The sequence below is a fragment of the Atractosteus spatula genome, chromosome 13 (genome assembly GCF_055471065.1).
Source record: "Atractosteus spatula isolate fAtrSpa1 chromosome 13, fAtrSpa1.hap1, whole genome shotgun sequence".
Lineage (NCBI taxonomy): Eukaryota > Metazoa > Chordata > Actinopteri > Semionotiformes > Lepisosteidae > Atractosteus > Atractosteus spatula.
This window is the reverse complement of record NC_142718.1, coordinates 36,923,163-36,936,874: the sequence shown is the minus strand read 5'-3', so window position 1 is coordinate 36,936,874 and position 13,712 is coordinate 36,923,163. Positions and strand designations below refer to the sequence as shown.

General features: G+C 55.4%; 2 protein-coding genes across 3 annotated transcripts; one reads left to right on the top strand and one right to left on the bottom strand.

Annotated features, from left to right (window-relative positions):
- Positions 1–1,104: 1,104 nt before the first annotated feature.
- Positions 1,105–8,688, bottom strand: hspd1 (heat shock 60 protein 1). 2 transcript variants are annotated; one of them, XM_088930009.1, is made up of 11 exons: positions 8,569–8,688; positions 6,643–6,819; positions 5,739–6,074; positions 5,542–5,637; positions 4,942–5,035; positions 4,523–4,691; positions 4,312–4,411; positions 3,743–3,988; positions 3,315–3,489; positions 3,037–3,215; positions 1,105–2,600 (listed from the first exon to the last, which is right to left on the bottom strand). In XM_088930009.1, the coding sequence occupies exons 2-11, from the start codon at positions 6,814–6,816 to the stop codon at positions 2,448–2,450; spliced, it is 1,722 nt and encodes a 573-aa protein (XP_088786135.1). In that variant the 5' UTR covers positions 6,817–6,819; positions 8,569–8,688; the 3' UTR covers positions 1,105–2,447. The 2 variants fall into 2 exon arrangements, with proteins under 2 accessions (XP_088786135.1, XP_088786136.1); XM_088930010.1 differs by lacking the exon at positions 8,569–8,688 and adding an exon at positions 7,544–7,646.
- hspe1 (heat shock 10 protein 1) lies at positions 8,377–13,495 on the top strand. The gene is made up of 5 exons (XM_088930001.1): positions 8,377–8,560; positions 9,138–9,442; positions 12,203–12,358; positions 13,097–13,186; positions 13,293–13,495. Exons 1-5 carry the CDS (start codon positions 8,377–8,379, stop codon positions 13,341–13,343), a joined length of 786 nt encoding a protein of 261 aa, XP_088786127.1. The 3' UTR covers positions 13,344–13,495.
- Positions 13,496–13,712: the final 217 nt, after the last annotated feature.

The window sequence follows — 13,712 nt, the reverse complement described above, 5'->3', positions numbered from 1 at the left end:
TCATCTTCACACCAAATAACTGAAATGTTCCAGTTGTCTTCATTTGCATGTTGTAGTGAAGGATGGCTTGTCTTTGGGCAACTGCATGAACAGCCCCTTGCACATATTTGACATGCTGTACCTGTACAGCCATCTAGTCCTATTTTACATGTGGTAGCTTTCTGCGAGTGCGTCTGCTGGCCAGAACAGTGCCATAGCTGTCGGTATTAATTTACCCCATTAGCAGACTGCTGCTGGAAGTTCATTATCATGAACCCCCTGCACCCTGGCCAGGGATGATCATACAATACAAATCATGTTCCAAAAGCATGAATATGGAGTGGGCTTGCACCGACCATGGGCCAGTTCACTGTGGATCAAACCAGTCAAGACATCTAGTCCAGTTGGTAGGTAGGTCCCACATACCCCCTGCTGTGCCGTAGCCACTGTGGCCCTGCTAAGGGCTTTGTCACACAAGAGATTTCATAGCAGGTACCTGCTTGCTTAAATGGTAGCTCTATTGCTCTAATGCATTCCTACTGTACCACTCCTGGTGGCTTTGTTTTTGTATGTGGCATCTACTTGTCCATGATTCTAAAATCCTCTGCCTATTTATAAATGCATGTGTTTTAAAAAAGGCAAGTCCAATGCATTAAAAAAAAACCTCAGAGCTGAAGCAACCCTTTTCCCCCCTAGCAGTACAGTGAACAGGATCTTAGTCTCGCTTTAAAAATTAAGCCCGGTTAGTACAGTTCAGAGGCAGCACGTTATCTTGTCCTTTTACATTTTGACTTCTAAAACTGCAGGGAACAATCCTCCAGTCTGCTTTCAGAGGGATACCCTCAGAGTGGAAAAGCCCTCCCTCTTCCTGCAAGAAAGATTTGGATCACTTTCCAGAAGTTAGATTTGTCTTGAATGGGCTCTACAGCCCCTCAGTTTGGGAAGTAGTGCTGCTCTGTTCCATCTAAAGGTCTACAAAAAAGTGGCTGAACTACAATAATAATTGTAAACATGTACAGTACCCAATTCAACAGTGTGAAGGTGTCAGTCTGATGTTGTTTCCCATTGGACATCCATACTCACATCCAGGTGGCGATTGTTGGAGGAAAATAAAACAGCTGGATCTGTCACAGATCATTTGAATTTTATTAAATAAAAAAAACTGACTATTGTACAAAAAAAAAGTTTCATAACTTGCTCCCCCCCCCCAAAAAAAAAAGTTGAAAGAAGTTACCAACGGTCTGATGTCATGAAGTTGAACATTCAGCTGTGAGTCCCTCCTCCTCCTCCACACACGCACCCCAGCACAGGAAATGTACCGAGGTGGTCAGAGTGCACTGGGGCTCTGACACCTGCTCCACTGTCCCCTCCCACAGCAAGATCTCACACAGGGGTCAGGCTGGGACGAAGGGCAGTGGTCTCCCCAGCTGGTGCAACCCCTACCTCCCCACCCCCCCCAGTCCACAGCCACAACTCAACTCCCCCCCCCGGCCAAACATGCTGCTGGATCAGGGTGACATGCCTATCAACCCCCGACACGCCCAGCAGTTCAGCAAAAGGAGCTTTTCCTGTCCTGTATGTGCCCAGGCCTACGAGCCGTCCATCCCAGCTCCAACATGCCTGGTCCTACCCCTCGGAAACAGTCAGGGTTATCATCTCTGGGTAAACTGCTCAGGCCAGAGGAAAGTTAAAACTTCGCTTCAGCAAAGAACTGAGGCCCCGTGATACTCTACAGGGGAGGTCTCTTGTGCCCACAGTCCCACTACTCTGCCACCGAAGCCTGCTGTACACACAGCTCAGGGGTCCTGCTCCGCGGTACAGAGCTTTGTACACACCAAAGTAATTCAATAAGGCAGCTCTCCAACCTGTGTTAAAGGGTAAACACATACTTCAATCCATGGGAGTAAACAGCAGAGATTTAATGACAACTTGTGAATTTTAAGTACCAAAGGAAAGTTGGGACAGCAGTGCACAAAACAAGTATTTTTTTTTATGTACACATACACGTATAAAAAAAAAAGTTACAAAAGAGGATGAACCAGCATGGGCAATGGAGGACAAGCCATTACTGGGCACAGAGAGGATCAGCCTGAAACTACGGTCTCAGTCAGAGGCCATTCGACACTCCTCCACCACCCCAAAAAAACTGAGATCAGGAGCAGGGAGCTGTACTGGGACCACCTGACCTGGGGGGGCGGGAGGCAATCTTCCAAAGCAGTCCTGGCTCACGACGGCCCCCCTTGTCCCAGTAGGGGGCAGCAGTGGGAAAGCAGAGGTGCGCGTGTGGGCGGAGGGGGTCACAGTTCCCCAGCAAACTCTTGGCCATCACGTCCAACAGGGAGAAGGACCAGGGAGCAACAGGGTATGAGAATACAGACTCCCTACCGACCCCTGGCTACCTCCCCCCCCCAGTCCCAGCACTCTGTCCAGTCGGTCCATCAGAAAGCAGGAAGGGGGCCGTTCCCAGTTTAGAACATGCCCCCGCCCATGCCGCCCATGCCACCCATGCCCCCTCCCATCGCGGGCTCCTTCTCCTCCTTGGGCACCTCCGTGACGACCGCTTCCGCTGTGGACAGCAGAGACGCCACCCCGGCCGCATCCAGCAGGGCCGTCCGGACCACCTGCAGGGGGTGCCAGAGAGACAACGTCATCGCCGTGCAATGTGTGTGCAAGAGGGGGTAACATACCATACATGCAAAACGCCCTTTACCAAGAGCAAGCACGGAGCGCGTCAAAAGTGGGGGTTCCCAAGTCCTGGTGACCCCACCAGGAGAAGGCATGTTTCAGGTCAAGTAAGGCTTCAGTGAAGAAGTTGCTTCAATTGAACGAAGACATTTTTGCTTCTAGTCACAAGTTCAGGATTTTGCTTACAAAGTGAAAGTTAAAAGATCCAACATTTTTAAGAGCTGGGAAGACAGTTCAACAAATTAGGTCAACAAAGGGTTTGGCTGGAACAAAAACCAGTGTGGGGGTCATCAGGACCTGGGACCAGCGACCCTGTGTCAGTCCCGTTTGGACCAGGAGCCACAGCTCAGTGTGCCGCATAAACCCGCCTACCTTCGTGGGGTCGATGATGCCCTTCTCCACCATGTTGACGTACTCCCCCAGCAGGGCGTCGTAGCCGATCTCCGCGCCGCTCTGCAGGATCTTCTCCACCACCAGCGAGCCCTCCACTCCCGCGTTCTTCGCGATGGTCATAGCTGGGATGCGCAGAGCCCGTCGCACGATGTCGATTCCTGGAACGGGAAGGCGAGCAGGACGGGTTGGCGCTGGCAAGCCAGGGGAGGATTATGGGAAGGGGAGGACCCTGGGGCTGCAGGCATCTCTCCACTCACCGATCTTCTGGTCCGCGTTGACTGGCTTGATGCTGTCCAGGGCAGGGATGCAGCGCAGCAGGGCACAGCCGCCCCCGGGCACGATGCCCTCCTCCACCGCCGCCCTTGTGGCGTTCAGGGCGTCCGTCACCCGGTCCTTCTTCTCGTTCACCTCCACGTCGCTCGTGCCCCCAACCTGACGCCCCGACGGGAACACAGACGTTCGCCATCAAGGCTCCTCGCAAAACCCCTCACCCTCTACGTCCTGCCCCCTCTGCCACCCCCCCAGAGTTCCCCACTCTCTCTGTTCTGATGACCAATTCACCTTCCACGAAGCGAGCCCCCTTTCTCTGCCACCCCCCCCCCCTTCTTCCTGGGGTACACCCCATCCCATCCCATCCCCCCCCTCCTCCTCCTCCTCCTCCTCCTCGTTTCTCTCCTCCGCTCACCTTGAGCACAGCCACCCCGTCGGACAGCTTGGCCAGCCTCTCGTTCAGCTTCTCCTTCTCGTAGTCGCTGCTGGTGACCTCCAGCTGCTCCACGATCTCCTGCACGCGCTTCTCGATGGCGGCCTTGTCGCCCTTCCCCTTCAGCAGCATCGTGTCATCCTTCGTCACCAACACCTCCCCCACCTTGCCGAAGTCGTGCGCCTGGATGTCCTCCAGCGCCAGCCCCAGGGCCTCGTCCCCGAACACCTGGAGAGGGAGAGAGAGAGAAACAGAAGTGAAGAAGTTACGGTATCTTCACTACAGTACTGAAGGAACTGGGTGGACACTTCAGGTCACAAACACCAAGTCAACAGTAAAAAGAAGGTTGCACAGATACTCTGACTGAGAGAAGGAGTAAAGTGCAGAGAGATGAGAAATCAGAAGGCAAACATAATGGTCAAAGAAGAGAGAATCCGCAGAACAAGGCATTTACATTGAATGTGTGAGCACAAAGGATTCTGGGAAAGAACAGACAGCCTGACCAAGACAGGAGGACGCGCCTGGGTTGACGGCAGCCGAGCGATACTCACAGTGCCCCCGGTGGCGATGGCCATGTCCTGCAGCTGGTTCTTCCTGTTGTCTCCGAACCCAGGAGCCTTCACTGCCACCACCTGCAGCCCCACCTTGAGCCTGGGAGAAAGATCACATCGTGAGTCCACGGCAACCCCTGACAGCCCAGCGGGAGCCCTAACGACCCAAGAGACCGACGCTCAAGAGCAAGAGAGGGGTGGACAGACAGACCTGTTGAGCACCAGCGTGCTGAGCGCCTCCCCGTCCACATCCTCGGCAACGATGACCAGGGGCTTGCGGTGCTGGTTGGCGATCTCAAGAGCCGGGACGATGGACTGGACACTGGAGATCTTCTTCTCACTGAGGAGGAGATAGGCATCCTGGAACTCGCACTTCTGACCTGGGGGGGGGAGAGAGACAGGACATTAATAAGAACACAAACGAGTGTTTCTGTCGCTGTGTGGATGGGCTCCCCGATGACTCCCGTTTCTTTTCTATTTACCATTACAAAAGACGCTCAAAAGAAAGCCCACGAGGGGTGAGAAATCAGCCCAAAACAAACAGTTTACAGTTCTTAAACAGAAGCCACCATGCAGAGAGGAAGTGTGCTGGAGACAGGGTAGGGCCGGGGCCCGGCAGAGCGCCCTCACCTTTGGCAGTGTTGATGAAGTACGGGGAGATGTACCCACGGTCGAACTTCAGACCCTCAATGATCTCCAGCTCGTCGTGCAGAGTTTTACCGTCCTGAAAACACACATCAAAGAACACGGCGTCAGCCGGCACACCTGACCCACCACACAGCCCACGCACCTCTCTCCCAGCAAGACCTGTGACGGGCCGCTTCCCAGATCACCAGACACGAATTCCCGGAGTACTTCTTCCAACTCAAGAGCCACGGGCTGGTGGAAAAGCAGTCACCTCCCCCGTTTCACTTCACCAACTCCTTTTAGAGCAACAGCAACGTAGAAGCCAGGAACACTGCTGTCGAACTACCACCATCCGCTACTCTTACTCTGCCTATTCCTGCAGGATTTCCAGGCTCTTTAATACATCAACTCTTACACTTCTGGGAAAGATGAACAACTGTCGCTCTCCGGATCTGGATTGAGAGCATCATTCTTTCCAATGGCCAGTGCTGTGGCCAGTTCAGTTCCCACTGGACACTCTTACTTGGACCGAACCCTGGGCATGGAGCTCAGAGTGATGCCCCCCACCACCACCCCCTACAAGACAAGCCCCCTGCAACCCACCTTGACGGTGATGACCCCTTTGCGGCCCACTTTCTTCATGGCGTCGGAGATGATGTTGCCGATCTCACTGTCCCCGTTGGCAGAGATGGTGGCCACCTGAGAGAAGGCCAGGATAGAGAGAGGGCTGTCAAGCGGGGTGCCCCTCCCTTACCCCGGGGGGCAACGAGGCGCGCCCCTTCCCTCACGCGAGGCCTTACCTGGGCGATCTCCTCGGGCGTGGTGACTGGCTTGGAGAGCTTCTTGAGCTCGGCGATGACCGTGTCCACGGCCAGCATGACCCCGCGCCGGATCTCCACGGGGTTGGCGCCTTTGCTGATGGTGTCGAAGCCCTCCTTGGCGATGGCGCGGGCGAGCACGGTGGCGGTGGTGGTGCCGTCGCCAGCCTCCTCGTTGGTGTTGTTGGCAACGTCCTGCACCAGCTTGGCGCCGATGTTCTTGTACTTGTCCTTCAGGTCGATGCTTTTGGCCACCGTCACCCCGTCCTTGGTGACCTTGGGGCTCCCCCAGCTCTGCTCAATGATGACCGTGCGACCCTGCATGAAGGCACAAGGCAGGGTGACATGCATCAAGGCGCCTGAACCAGGACATAATCTCAGGCCTCAGGCATCCAGCTCTGCGCAACATGCTACAAACCCACAATCCATACACAAACAACACACCGCTACGCATTTCCTGCTGCACACAAACTTGTACACGCATCACTGCCAAACAATGCGTATTCCACACACACACACCAGGTGTCCCCCTCATCCTCCTCTTCCCACCTCCTCCCCCAACAGGTGTCCTACCCCCCCCCATCCTCCTCTTCCCACCTCCTCTCCCAACAGGTGTCCTACCCCCCCATCCTCCTCTTCCCACCTCCTCCCCCAACAGGTGTCCTACCCCCCCATCCTCCTCTTCCCACCTCCTCCCCCAACAGGTGTCCTACCCCCCCCCCCATCCTCCTCTTCCCACCTCCTCCCCCAACAGGTGTCCTACCCCCCCCCATCCTCCTCTTCCCACCTCCTCCCCCAACAGGTGTCCTACCCCCCCCCCATCCTCTTCCAACCCCCTCCCCCAACAGGTGTCCTACCCCCCCCCCCATCCTCTTCCAACCCCTACCTTGGGCCCCATGGTGACGGCGACGGCGTCAGCCAGCAGGTCGACCCCCTGCAGCATGAGGGCGCGGGCGTCGGCGCCGAACTTCACGTCCTTGGCGTAGCAGCGCGTCAGGTGGGGCGCCAGCGCTCGGCACGCCGGGCGCATCCGTCTCATCACGGTGGGCAAGCGCAGCATTTCCTGCACGGGTGCAGCAGAGACGGGCCTGAGCGGCGGACAGACGGTGATCCCGCGGCTCGTGCTTTCCATGGAGCAACGGGGGCCTCGGCCTGGACCTGTTCGGCTCCAGACCCCAGCTGTGCACCCCGAGACGCGCACGCTCACCCCACTTCTGCCACGGTGCGGGGCTGCACTGCAAGCTCACCCTGCCCGGCCTGTCTCCATGGCAACACAGCCTGAGCGGCTCCAGCGAGCGCAGAGGCCTGCTCCGGCATTGACACCCCAGACGCGCAAGGCCAAGGTCGTACCTGTAAGGACACGGCCTTCCCTCGACAACCCCCCGCAGGGCGCGGGGAATCTGTGGCGATTAGACAGCTGTGTGGCGACTGCCGGATTATCAGAGCTCTTAACCGTGAGGGCAAACAAGGCCAATGCACTGTAAATCGAACCGGGCCGCACATTATTTAACCACGACTCCTTGAGCGCCTCCTGCGCCAGGACAGACCCGACTGTAGTCATGCCGTGGGCCGCCCTCTTATTTTACTGTGTAATTACACTTTCAGCAGGTGTTATTTTAAAAGCAAAAAGTCGATGTGGGGGGGGGGGGGGGGAAGGTCGGCTTGGAACGCAGAACTGTTCTTTATAAAGACCGTGGGGGGGTCCTAACTGTTCACAGACAAGAAGCCAAAAAAACAACAACAACAACAACAACAATAATAATCAAATCCACTTCAAGTGAACCCACTACAAACCACCCCTCCGTCTTGTGACAGCGCCTGATCTCTCACGGCGTCTTTTCGGCATGAAGGTCCGTCCTTCCGCCCGCGTGCGTGCGTGCGTGCGTGCGGGGGTCACGCACCACAAGGTCAAAGCCGTCGCTGCGTCGAGAGCGTGCCGGAGCTCAGCGGCGCACGCGGAACTCGCTAGAACGGGGCTTCATCAGCGCGCGCCGCACGTTAGCACACGGCGCCCCCGCTCACGAGGACGTCCCCGCTCGCGGTGGAAGCTACTGTCTGGACCGCGCAAGACGTAGCAGAGCTTATGATTAATCGCTATCCATTGATGAGTTTTTAAGTTGACCCAACTCTAAATGGGACAGAAAAAGAGTACAATGACCTCCTTAACAAAGCGCAATCTTTGAAAACGTTAATTCCAACATAAAACCCTCCGACCTCTCCGAATACATGCAGTTCATTATCCTTCTAGCAGTAGAAATGTAGCCGTCTCTTACTGGGATGGCGAGGTTCAGTTAGAAGCTGACGAGAACAGACTGGACCTCTTACAGCACTACACGGTTCCGCAGAACCGCTCGGCTCGCCCGTTTCACGAAGCAGGCGCTTAACGCCGTGCTTGGCGATATTCGAGATGTGCAGCGGGCAGAGAGCAGAATCGCTGTCCCCTCCACACCGTCTGTTACCGATACAAGCCCTCATCATTCATGTCCAGTTCAGCTGGAAAACTACAGAAGGACAGACAAGCCATCACTAATCCCTCACCTCGGGGTGTAAAGTGGATAAAAATAGGCACAGAAAAGCGGACGAGTTACACCCGAAGCGGCAAAGTGCAGACCAACACGAAATGAAGACGTTCACGGCCACCGCTTCAGACATGCGAGCAGGCACGCACGCCCGCCCGCCGCCTTCAGTCGGCTCACATCGAGCTGCAGCGCTCCGCTCCGTCACGGCAAAGACAGGACGGGCTCCCCAGGAGCGGCGTGTGGAACCGTGCTCCAGCGGCGAGCGAGCGAGGAAGGGGAGCCCGGGTACTTACTGTCGGGGTGGATGGGATGAGGTCAGCAGGGAACAGACGACCGCCGCGCAGTGGGCTCTGTCAGAAGAAGTAAGACGGCGAGCTGCGCTGCTGCCTAAAAGCGCCTCCTCTCCGGCCTCAGAGCGGCGCACATGGGCATCTCCATCCGGGTAACGCTGGGGGCCACCCCGAAACCTGTATAACTGCACACATTCGCCCCGCTGGGGGGGGGCCGCGCGCGCGCCCTCCGGCCACGCACGACTGTGGCGGTGAAGACCCCCCACACACACCTCCCTGGGGCCCGCCCGTCGCGTTACACGGCTCCGGGAACGTTACTTTAAACGCAAGTGGGATAGAGCGCGGCAGGGGGGGGGGACCTCCATTCTCGTTCCGGGGCAGGCGATTTCCAGAAACTTCTCGGACGCCATTGGAGGAGGAAAAAAAGTTCGGGGGGTCGAAGGTGAATGTTGTGTAATTTTGACGCAATGGCGGGGGGGTGGCGGAGATGCACGCTCTGCTGCCAAATGCATCGCTTTGAAACACATTGCACCCGTGCATGAAGCAGTAATTCTTCATCACTGCACTTACAGGAGGCGGGGGCGGCCGTCGGCTTGCGCGCTGGCTGCAGGGCGCGGTGGGGATCGTGTCGGGAAGGTTCCAGAAGGCTCTGGAACCCGGGACAGGGGGCGGAACCTCCCCGACCCGTGCGGGGCGGCTCGGCGGGCGCGCATGCGCTGTCGGGCGCCTGTATTTCTTCACGTGGGGCGGCGATTCTGCTGTGCGAGAGAAGGCTAGTCTCGCGCGTGGAGAAGCCCCCGAGCGCAGGACGACAGGAGGGTCGCGGTGGAACCACGCTGCTGTGTGTAGAAACGTTCATAAGAGACCCGTCGGCATGGTAAGACTCCCTGCCCCGTTCGCAGGCCGTGCCCTAGGGCGGTCTGGAATGGAGCGATTTTAAAATGTCTAGATATCCAGAAGCTCCCATGCGCCTTCTCTAGTACTTTCTACTCCGTGTAGCTGAGCAGCACGCTGGTGAGCGCCGTAAAAGCAGGTGCCTTGGACACTTGGTATAAAGCGGGCTCTCACTGTGCGCAGAGGTGGGGGGGGGGATACTGCTCCATGCTGACGATAGGGTCGGCGCGGTCGCAGGTTTTAACACCTGCAGCCGCACAGACTGGGCCGGCGGGTGGGGGAGTCCGGGGACACCCCGGAGACGGAATTCGGGCTTTACCGAACCGACAGAGACCCGGGGCTCAAGGTCAGCGCCCTCAGACCGGTGCTATTGAGCAACCCGGCGGGCTGTTAGTGCGGCGTCGCGTTATAACTATTGGTGAGCTGCCGTCGGATGTCTTGCCTTTGGCATTAACGTTTTCCTTTTTGGATTATTTTCCGTGTTCCTTCCTAGGTGAGCTGACAGAATCCGGCCTTTAAAGTCCGCCCTCTGCTTCCTCGGTGGAGGCGTTTAGTTGTTACGTCCCTGGAAAACGCATGCATGTGTTAACCCAGTAGACCATCGACAGACGTCTAGATAGACGTGTTGCACTCAAAGATGGCTTTAAGAACACAAGTTTTAAAAAAGGGGGAACTTAATTTTGTGAATAAATACGTTTTCTTGGTTCATTCTTTGTAAATGCGTGTGTTTAAAAGTCTTCTTGATAGCTGCCGTACGTGTGTCAGCCGGCACGCGTGCCCTTGTAACCACGCAAGTTACTACACGGAAGAACAGAGTGTGGCTCCGGTTTATATCAGTCACATCCGGGGCAGATAAAAACGTGAACTCGGCGTTTTGGAGGTCCCGCTCGTTCCTGAGATAGTCACAAGTCTTAACCTTTAACTGAAGCCTTCCCAGTCTCCAGTAGTTGCAGGGAGTTATGATGATGATCTCTTCAGTCAAGTAATTAGTTAACCTGATGTGCTCTCACGCAGCACGGAAAGTCTGAGGCTGGGCTTACAGTCTTAACACCCCCCCCCGGAGAGGAGCCGAACTTTCTGGGTGGACATTTAAATCCTGTAATTTTACTAAAACACGACTTGCCAGTTCTAGTGGTGCAGTTTGCATCTGAATGTGCATGTTGCCTTGGTGACTCCATTGCACTTCTGGGGTGAGGTGCTAGTGTGAGGGACTGGAGAGGAAGGGGAGGCCCGTGTCTCTGGCAGGATCGGTGTTCCCTGCCCTGTGCTCTGCTGACGGCAATCATTAACGATGCTTCCTGTCTGGCTCCCTTGACCACGCGTTGGGAATTAATTCCCTACAGAGCTCGCAGGCTGTTGGCAGACGGGGCGCCCCTCCCCGCTCCGCTGTTGTCCGTGCCCTTGAAGTAACCTTCATCCAAGGGCGCGCGCACAGCCCTCCTCCTCCTCCTCCTCCTCCTCCGCGGGGGCCACGGACAGGACCTCGCGGATCCCTGATCACGCGCCGCTTTATCTGTCATTCCTCAGTCTGCTCCTTCCCCTGTCTTTGTTCCCGAGCCTCGGCTGTTTCCGCCGACTCGTCGCGAGTAACAGAGCTGCTGTTGTCGCGAATCTCGGCATCCGTGATGCATAGATCGCGGTTTCATCCTCATTTTTAACCTGTTGTTCACACTTCTGCATCGGCACCTTCAGAGGAGTAGCTGAGCAACTCGATGTTTCTGCTCCTCCCGGGCATCTCTCTGCTTCGCCACCCAGATGTACCGCTCACATCGAAGTGGAGGCGCTTGTAGAGCACGTGCAGGACTTCCCTCCGTGCCCTGGGCCTCTGTGGGAGAGGGAGTGTGCTCTGCCCCCTGGTGGCAGGACTGCAGGACTTCCGCCTTGGGGTCAGGGTGGCCTGCGCTTGCTGCTTTCCCACTCGGGACGAGAATGCTCTCTCCCGTCTTTCTCTTCTCGCTCGGAGTCGCAGGGCATCAGTAGTGTGGCCAGTGAATTAGTGTTGCCAAACCAGATACAATTAACATAACATTTGCATTAAACAAAACTTTATTGAGAGACAGGCTCACTGCCTGTCCTCAGGCTGGGACAGGAGATCACACACTATTATTATTATTGAGAGACAGGCTCACTGCCTGTCCTCAGGCTGGGACAGGAGATCACACACTGTATTATTATTATTGAGAGACAGGCTCACTGTCTGTTCCTCAGGCTGGGACAGGAGATCACACACTATTATTATTATTATTGAGAGACAGGCTCACTGCCTGTCCTCAGGCTGGGACAGGAGATCACACACTGTATTATTATTTTTATTATTATTATTAATACAGTGAGTGATCTGTCCAAGCCTGAGGAACAGACAGTGAGCCTGTCTCGCAATAATAATAATAATAATAATAATCATAATAATCATAATCATAATAATATTGAGACAGTGTCTGCTCCTCAGGCTGAGACAGGAGATCACACACTGTATTATTATTATTATTATTTTATTATTATTATCGGGAGACAGGCTCACTGTCAGCAGATCACATACTGTATTATTATTATTATTATTTTATTATTATTATCGGGAGACAGGCTCACTGTCAGCAGATCACACACTGTGTTGCAGCTCTTTTGAGTTTCGTCCCTTTTCTGATTCCTGCGGGAGTGGGAATTCTGGGATTGGGTGTGTTATTTCTGGGAATGGCGCTCATCTCTCTCTCTCTCTCTCTCTCTCTCTCTCTCGGACCCTCAGGCATTCAGGAAGTTCCTCCCGATGTTTGACCGCGTGCTGGTGGAGCGCTTGGCCGCGGAGACTGTCACCAAGGGCGGGATCATGCTGCCCGAGAAGTCGCAGGGGAAGGTGCTGCAGGCCACCGTGGTGGCGGTGGGGCCCGGTTCTGTCAACAAGGTGATTTCGGGGGTCCTGCTGGGGCGGTCCCGGTCCGCACACGTGAAAGTAGCGCTGCTTCGCTTCAGAAGGATAAACTCCTTTTTTTTTTTTTAAGTGTCAAAAGAAAAAGACTGAGGAAAAATGACATACTGGAAGACCTTTTAATCAAATTGTTAGGCATTTTGTGTTTACAACCAGTTGAGTAAACTCACGTTTTTTTTAAACGTGTTTTTTTTTATGTACATTCCTAATTCCCAGCAGGCACTTGTCTACAGGAGGGGCCCCGGGGCATTATGGGATGTGGGGAAGAGGTATGCTGCAGCTCTCGCTGTTGTGCACCACTGACGCCACCCCCTCCTGTTACAGGGCACCTGTCGCAGTGCTAAAATGTGTCTCAGCTGGGTTTTAATAGACAAGATCGGGGGGTGGGGTACAGTCCTTGAGGTGTACTAGAGGACCGGTTTCCTAGGTCTCTTGAAATCCTGGACAGCTTGAAGAGGTGAACTACGGGTGGGTCTTGAGCTTTTGGAGATGGGCGGAGATCTGAAGGTAGCCTGAGGGACTGCAGGCTGGACGCCCTCGTGTGTTAAGCTCTAAAGCGGTCTATCTGCCTGCGCATCAGTGCAGCAGAGTGGACTGGAGATGCCGATACTCCCCTGCTTTTCTGATTTTAATCCTGAGAGGAATCCGCAGCAAGCCGTGTGGACACCGAGCGAATATAAAATCAGCGTCTGTCCGTCTCTCTCTGCCCGACAGAGTGGTCAGCTGCAGCCGGTCGGCGTCAAGGTGGGGGAGAAGGTCCTGCTGCCCGAGTACGGGGGTACGAAAGTGACGCTGGATGACAAGGTGTGTCCCCGAGCAGCCCCCGCGCAGCTGCGGTCCTGGCCGGGAGGAGGTCAGGGGCCGAGTCTCCGGGCGGCGCGCTCACTGGAATGTGTGTTTCTGTTTTCAGGATTACTTCCTGTTCCGTGATGGAGATATCCTGGGGAAGTATGTGGACTGAAACTCCCTCTCCCTCTCCCCCAGCCCCTGCCCCCCATTCCAGCAGAGAGGAAGAAGGCTGCCCCGTATTTGTATTGTTTGTTTTCTCTTTCACTCAAATGTAAATACGAATTGTGTTTTGTTACCATAATAAAGCGGAACCGCTGGACCTGGCTGTGTTGTCTGCAGTCGTTGAGACCTCGTGTCGTTGTTGCTTGGTGAACTCTCGCGACCCTGCGCCGGCTGCTTGTGTTTCATGCACAGTCGTCGATTCTTGAGGTCCCTCGTTTTCAAAGCCATCGGCGATGTTGCAGGGGTAGGTCTGCACAGGCCCGCTCAGGAGTAGGGCCACACGGGCGGGGACAAAATAGCTCCGGTTTCCTGAAGGAGT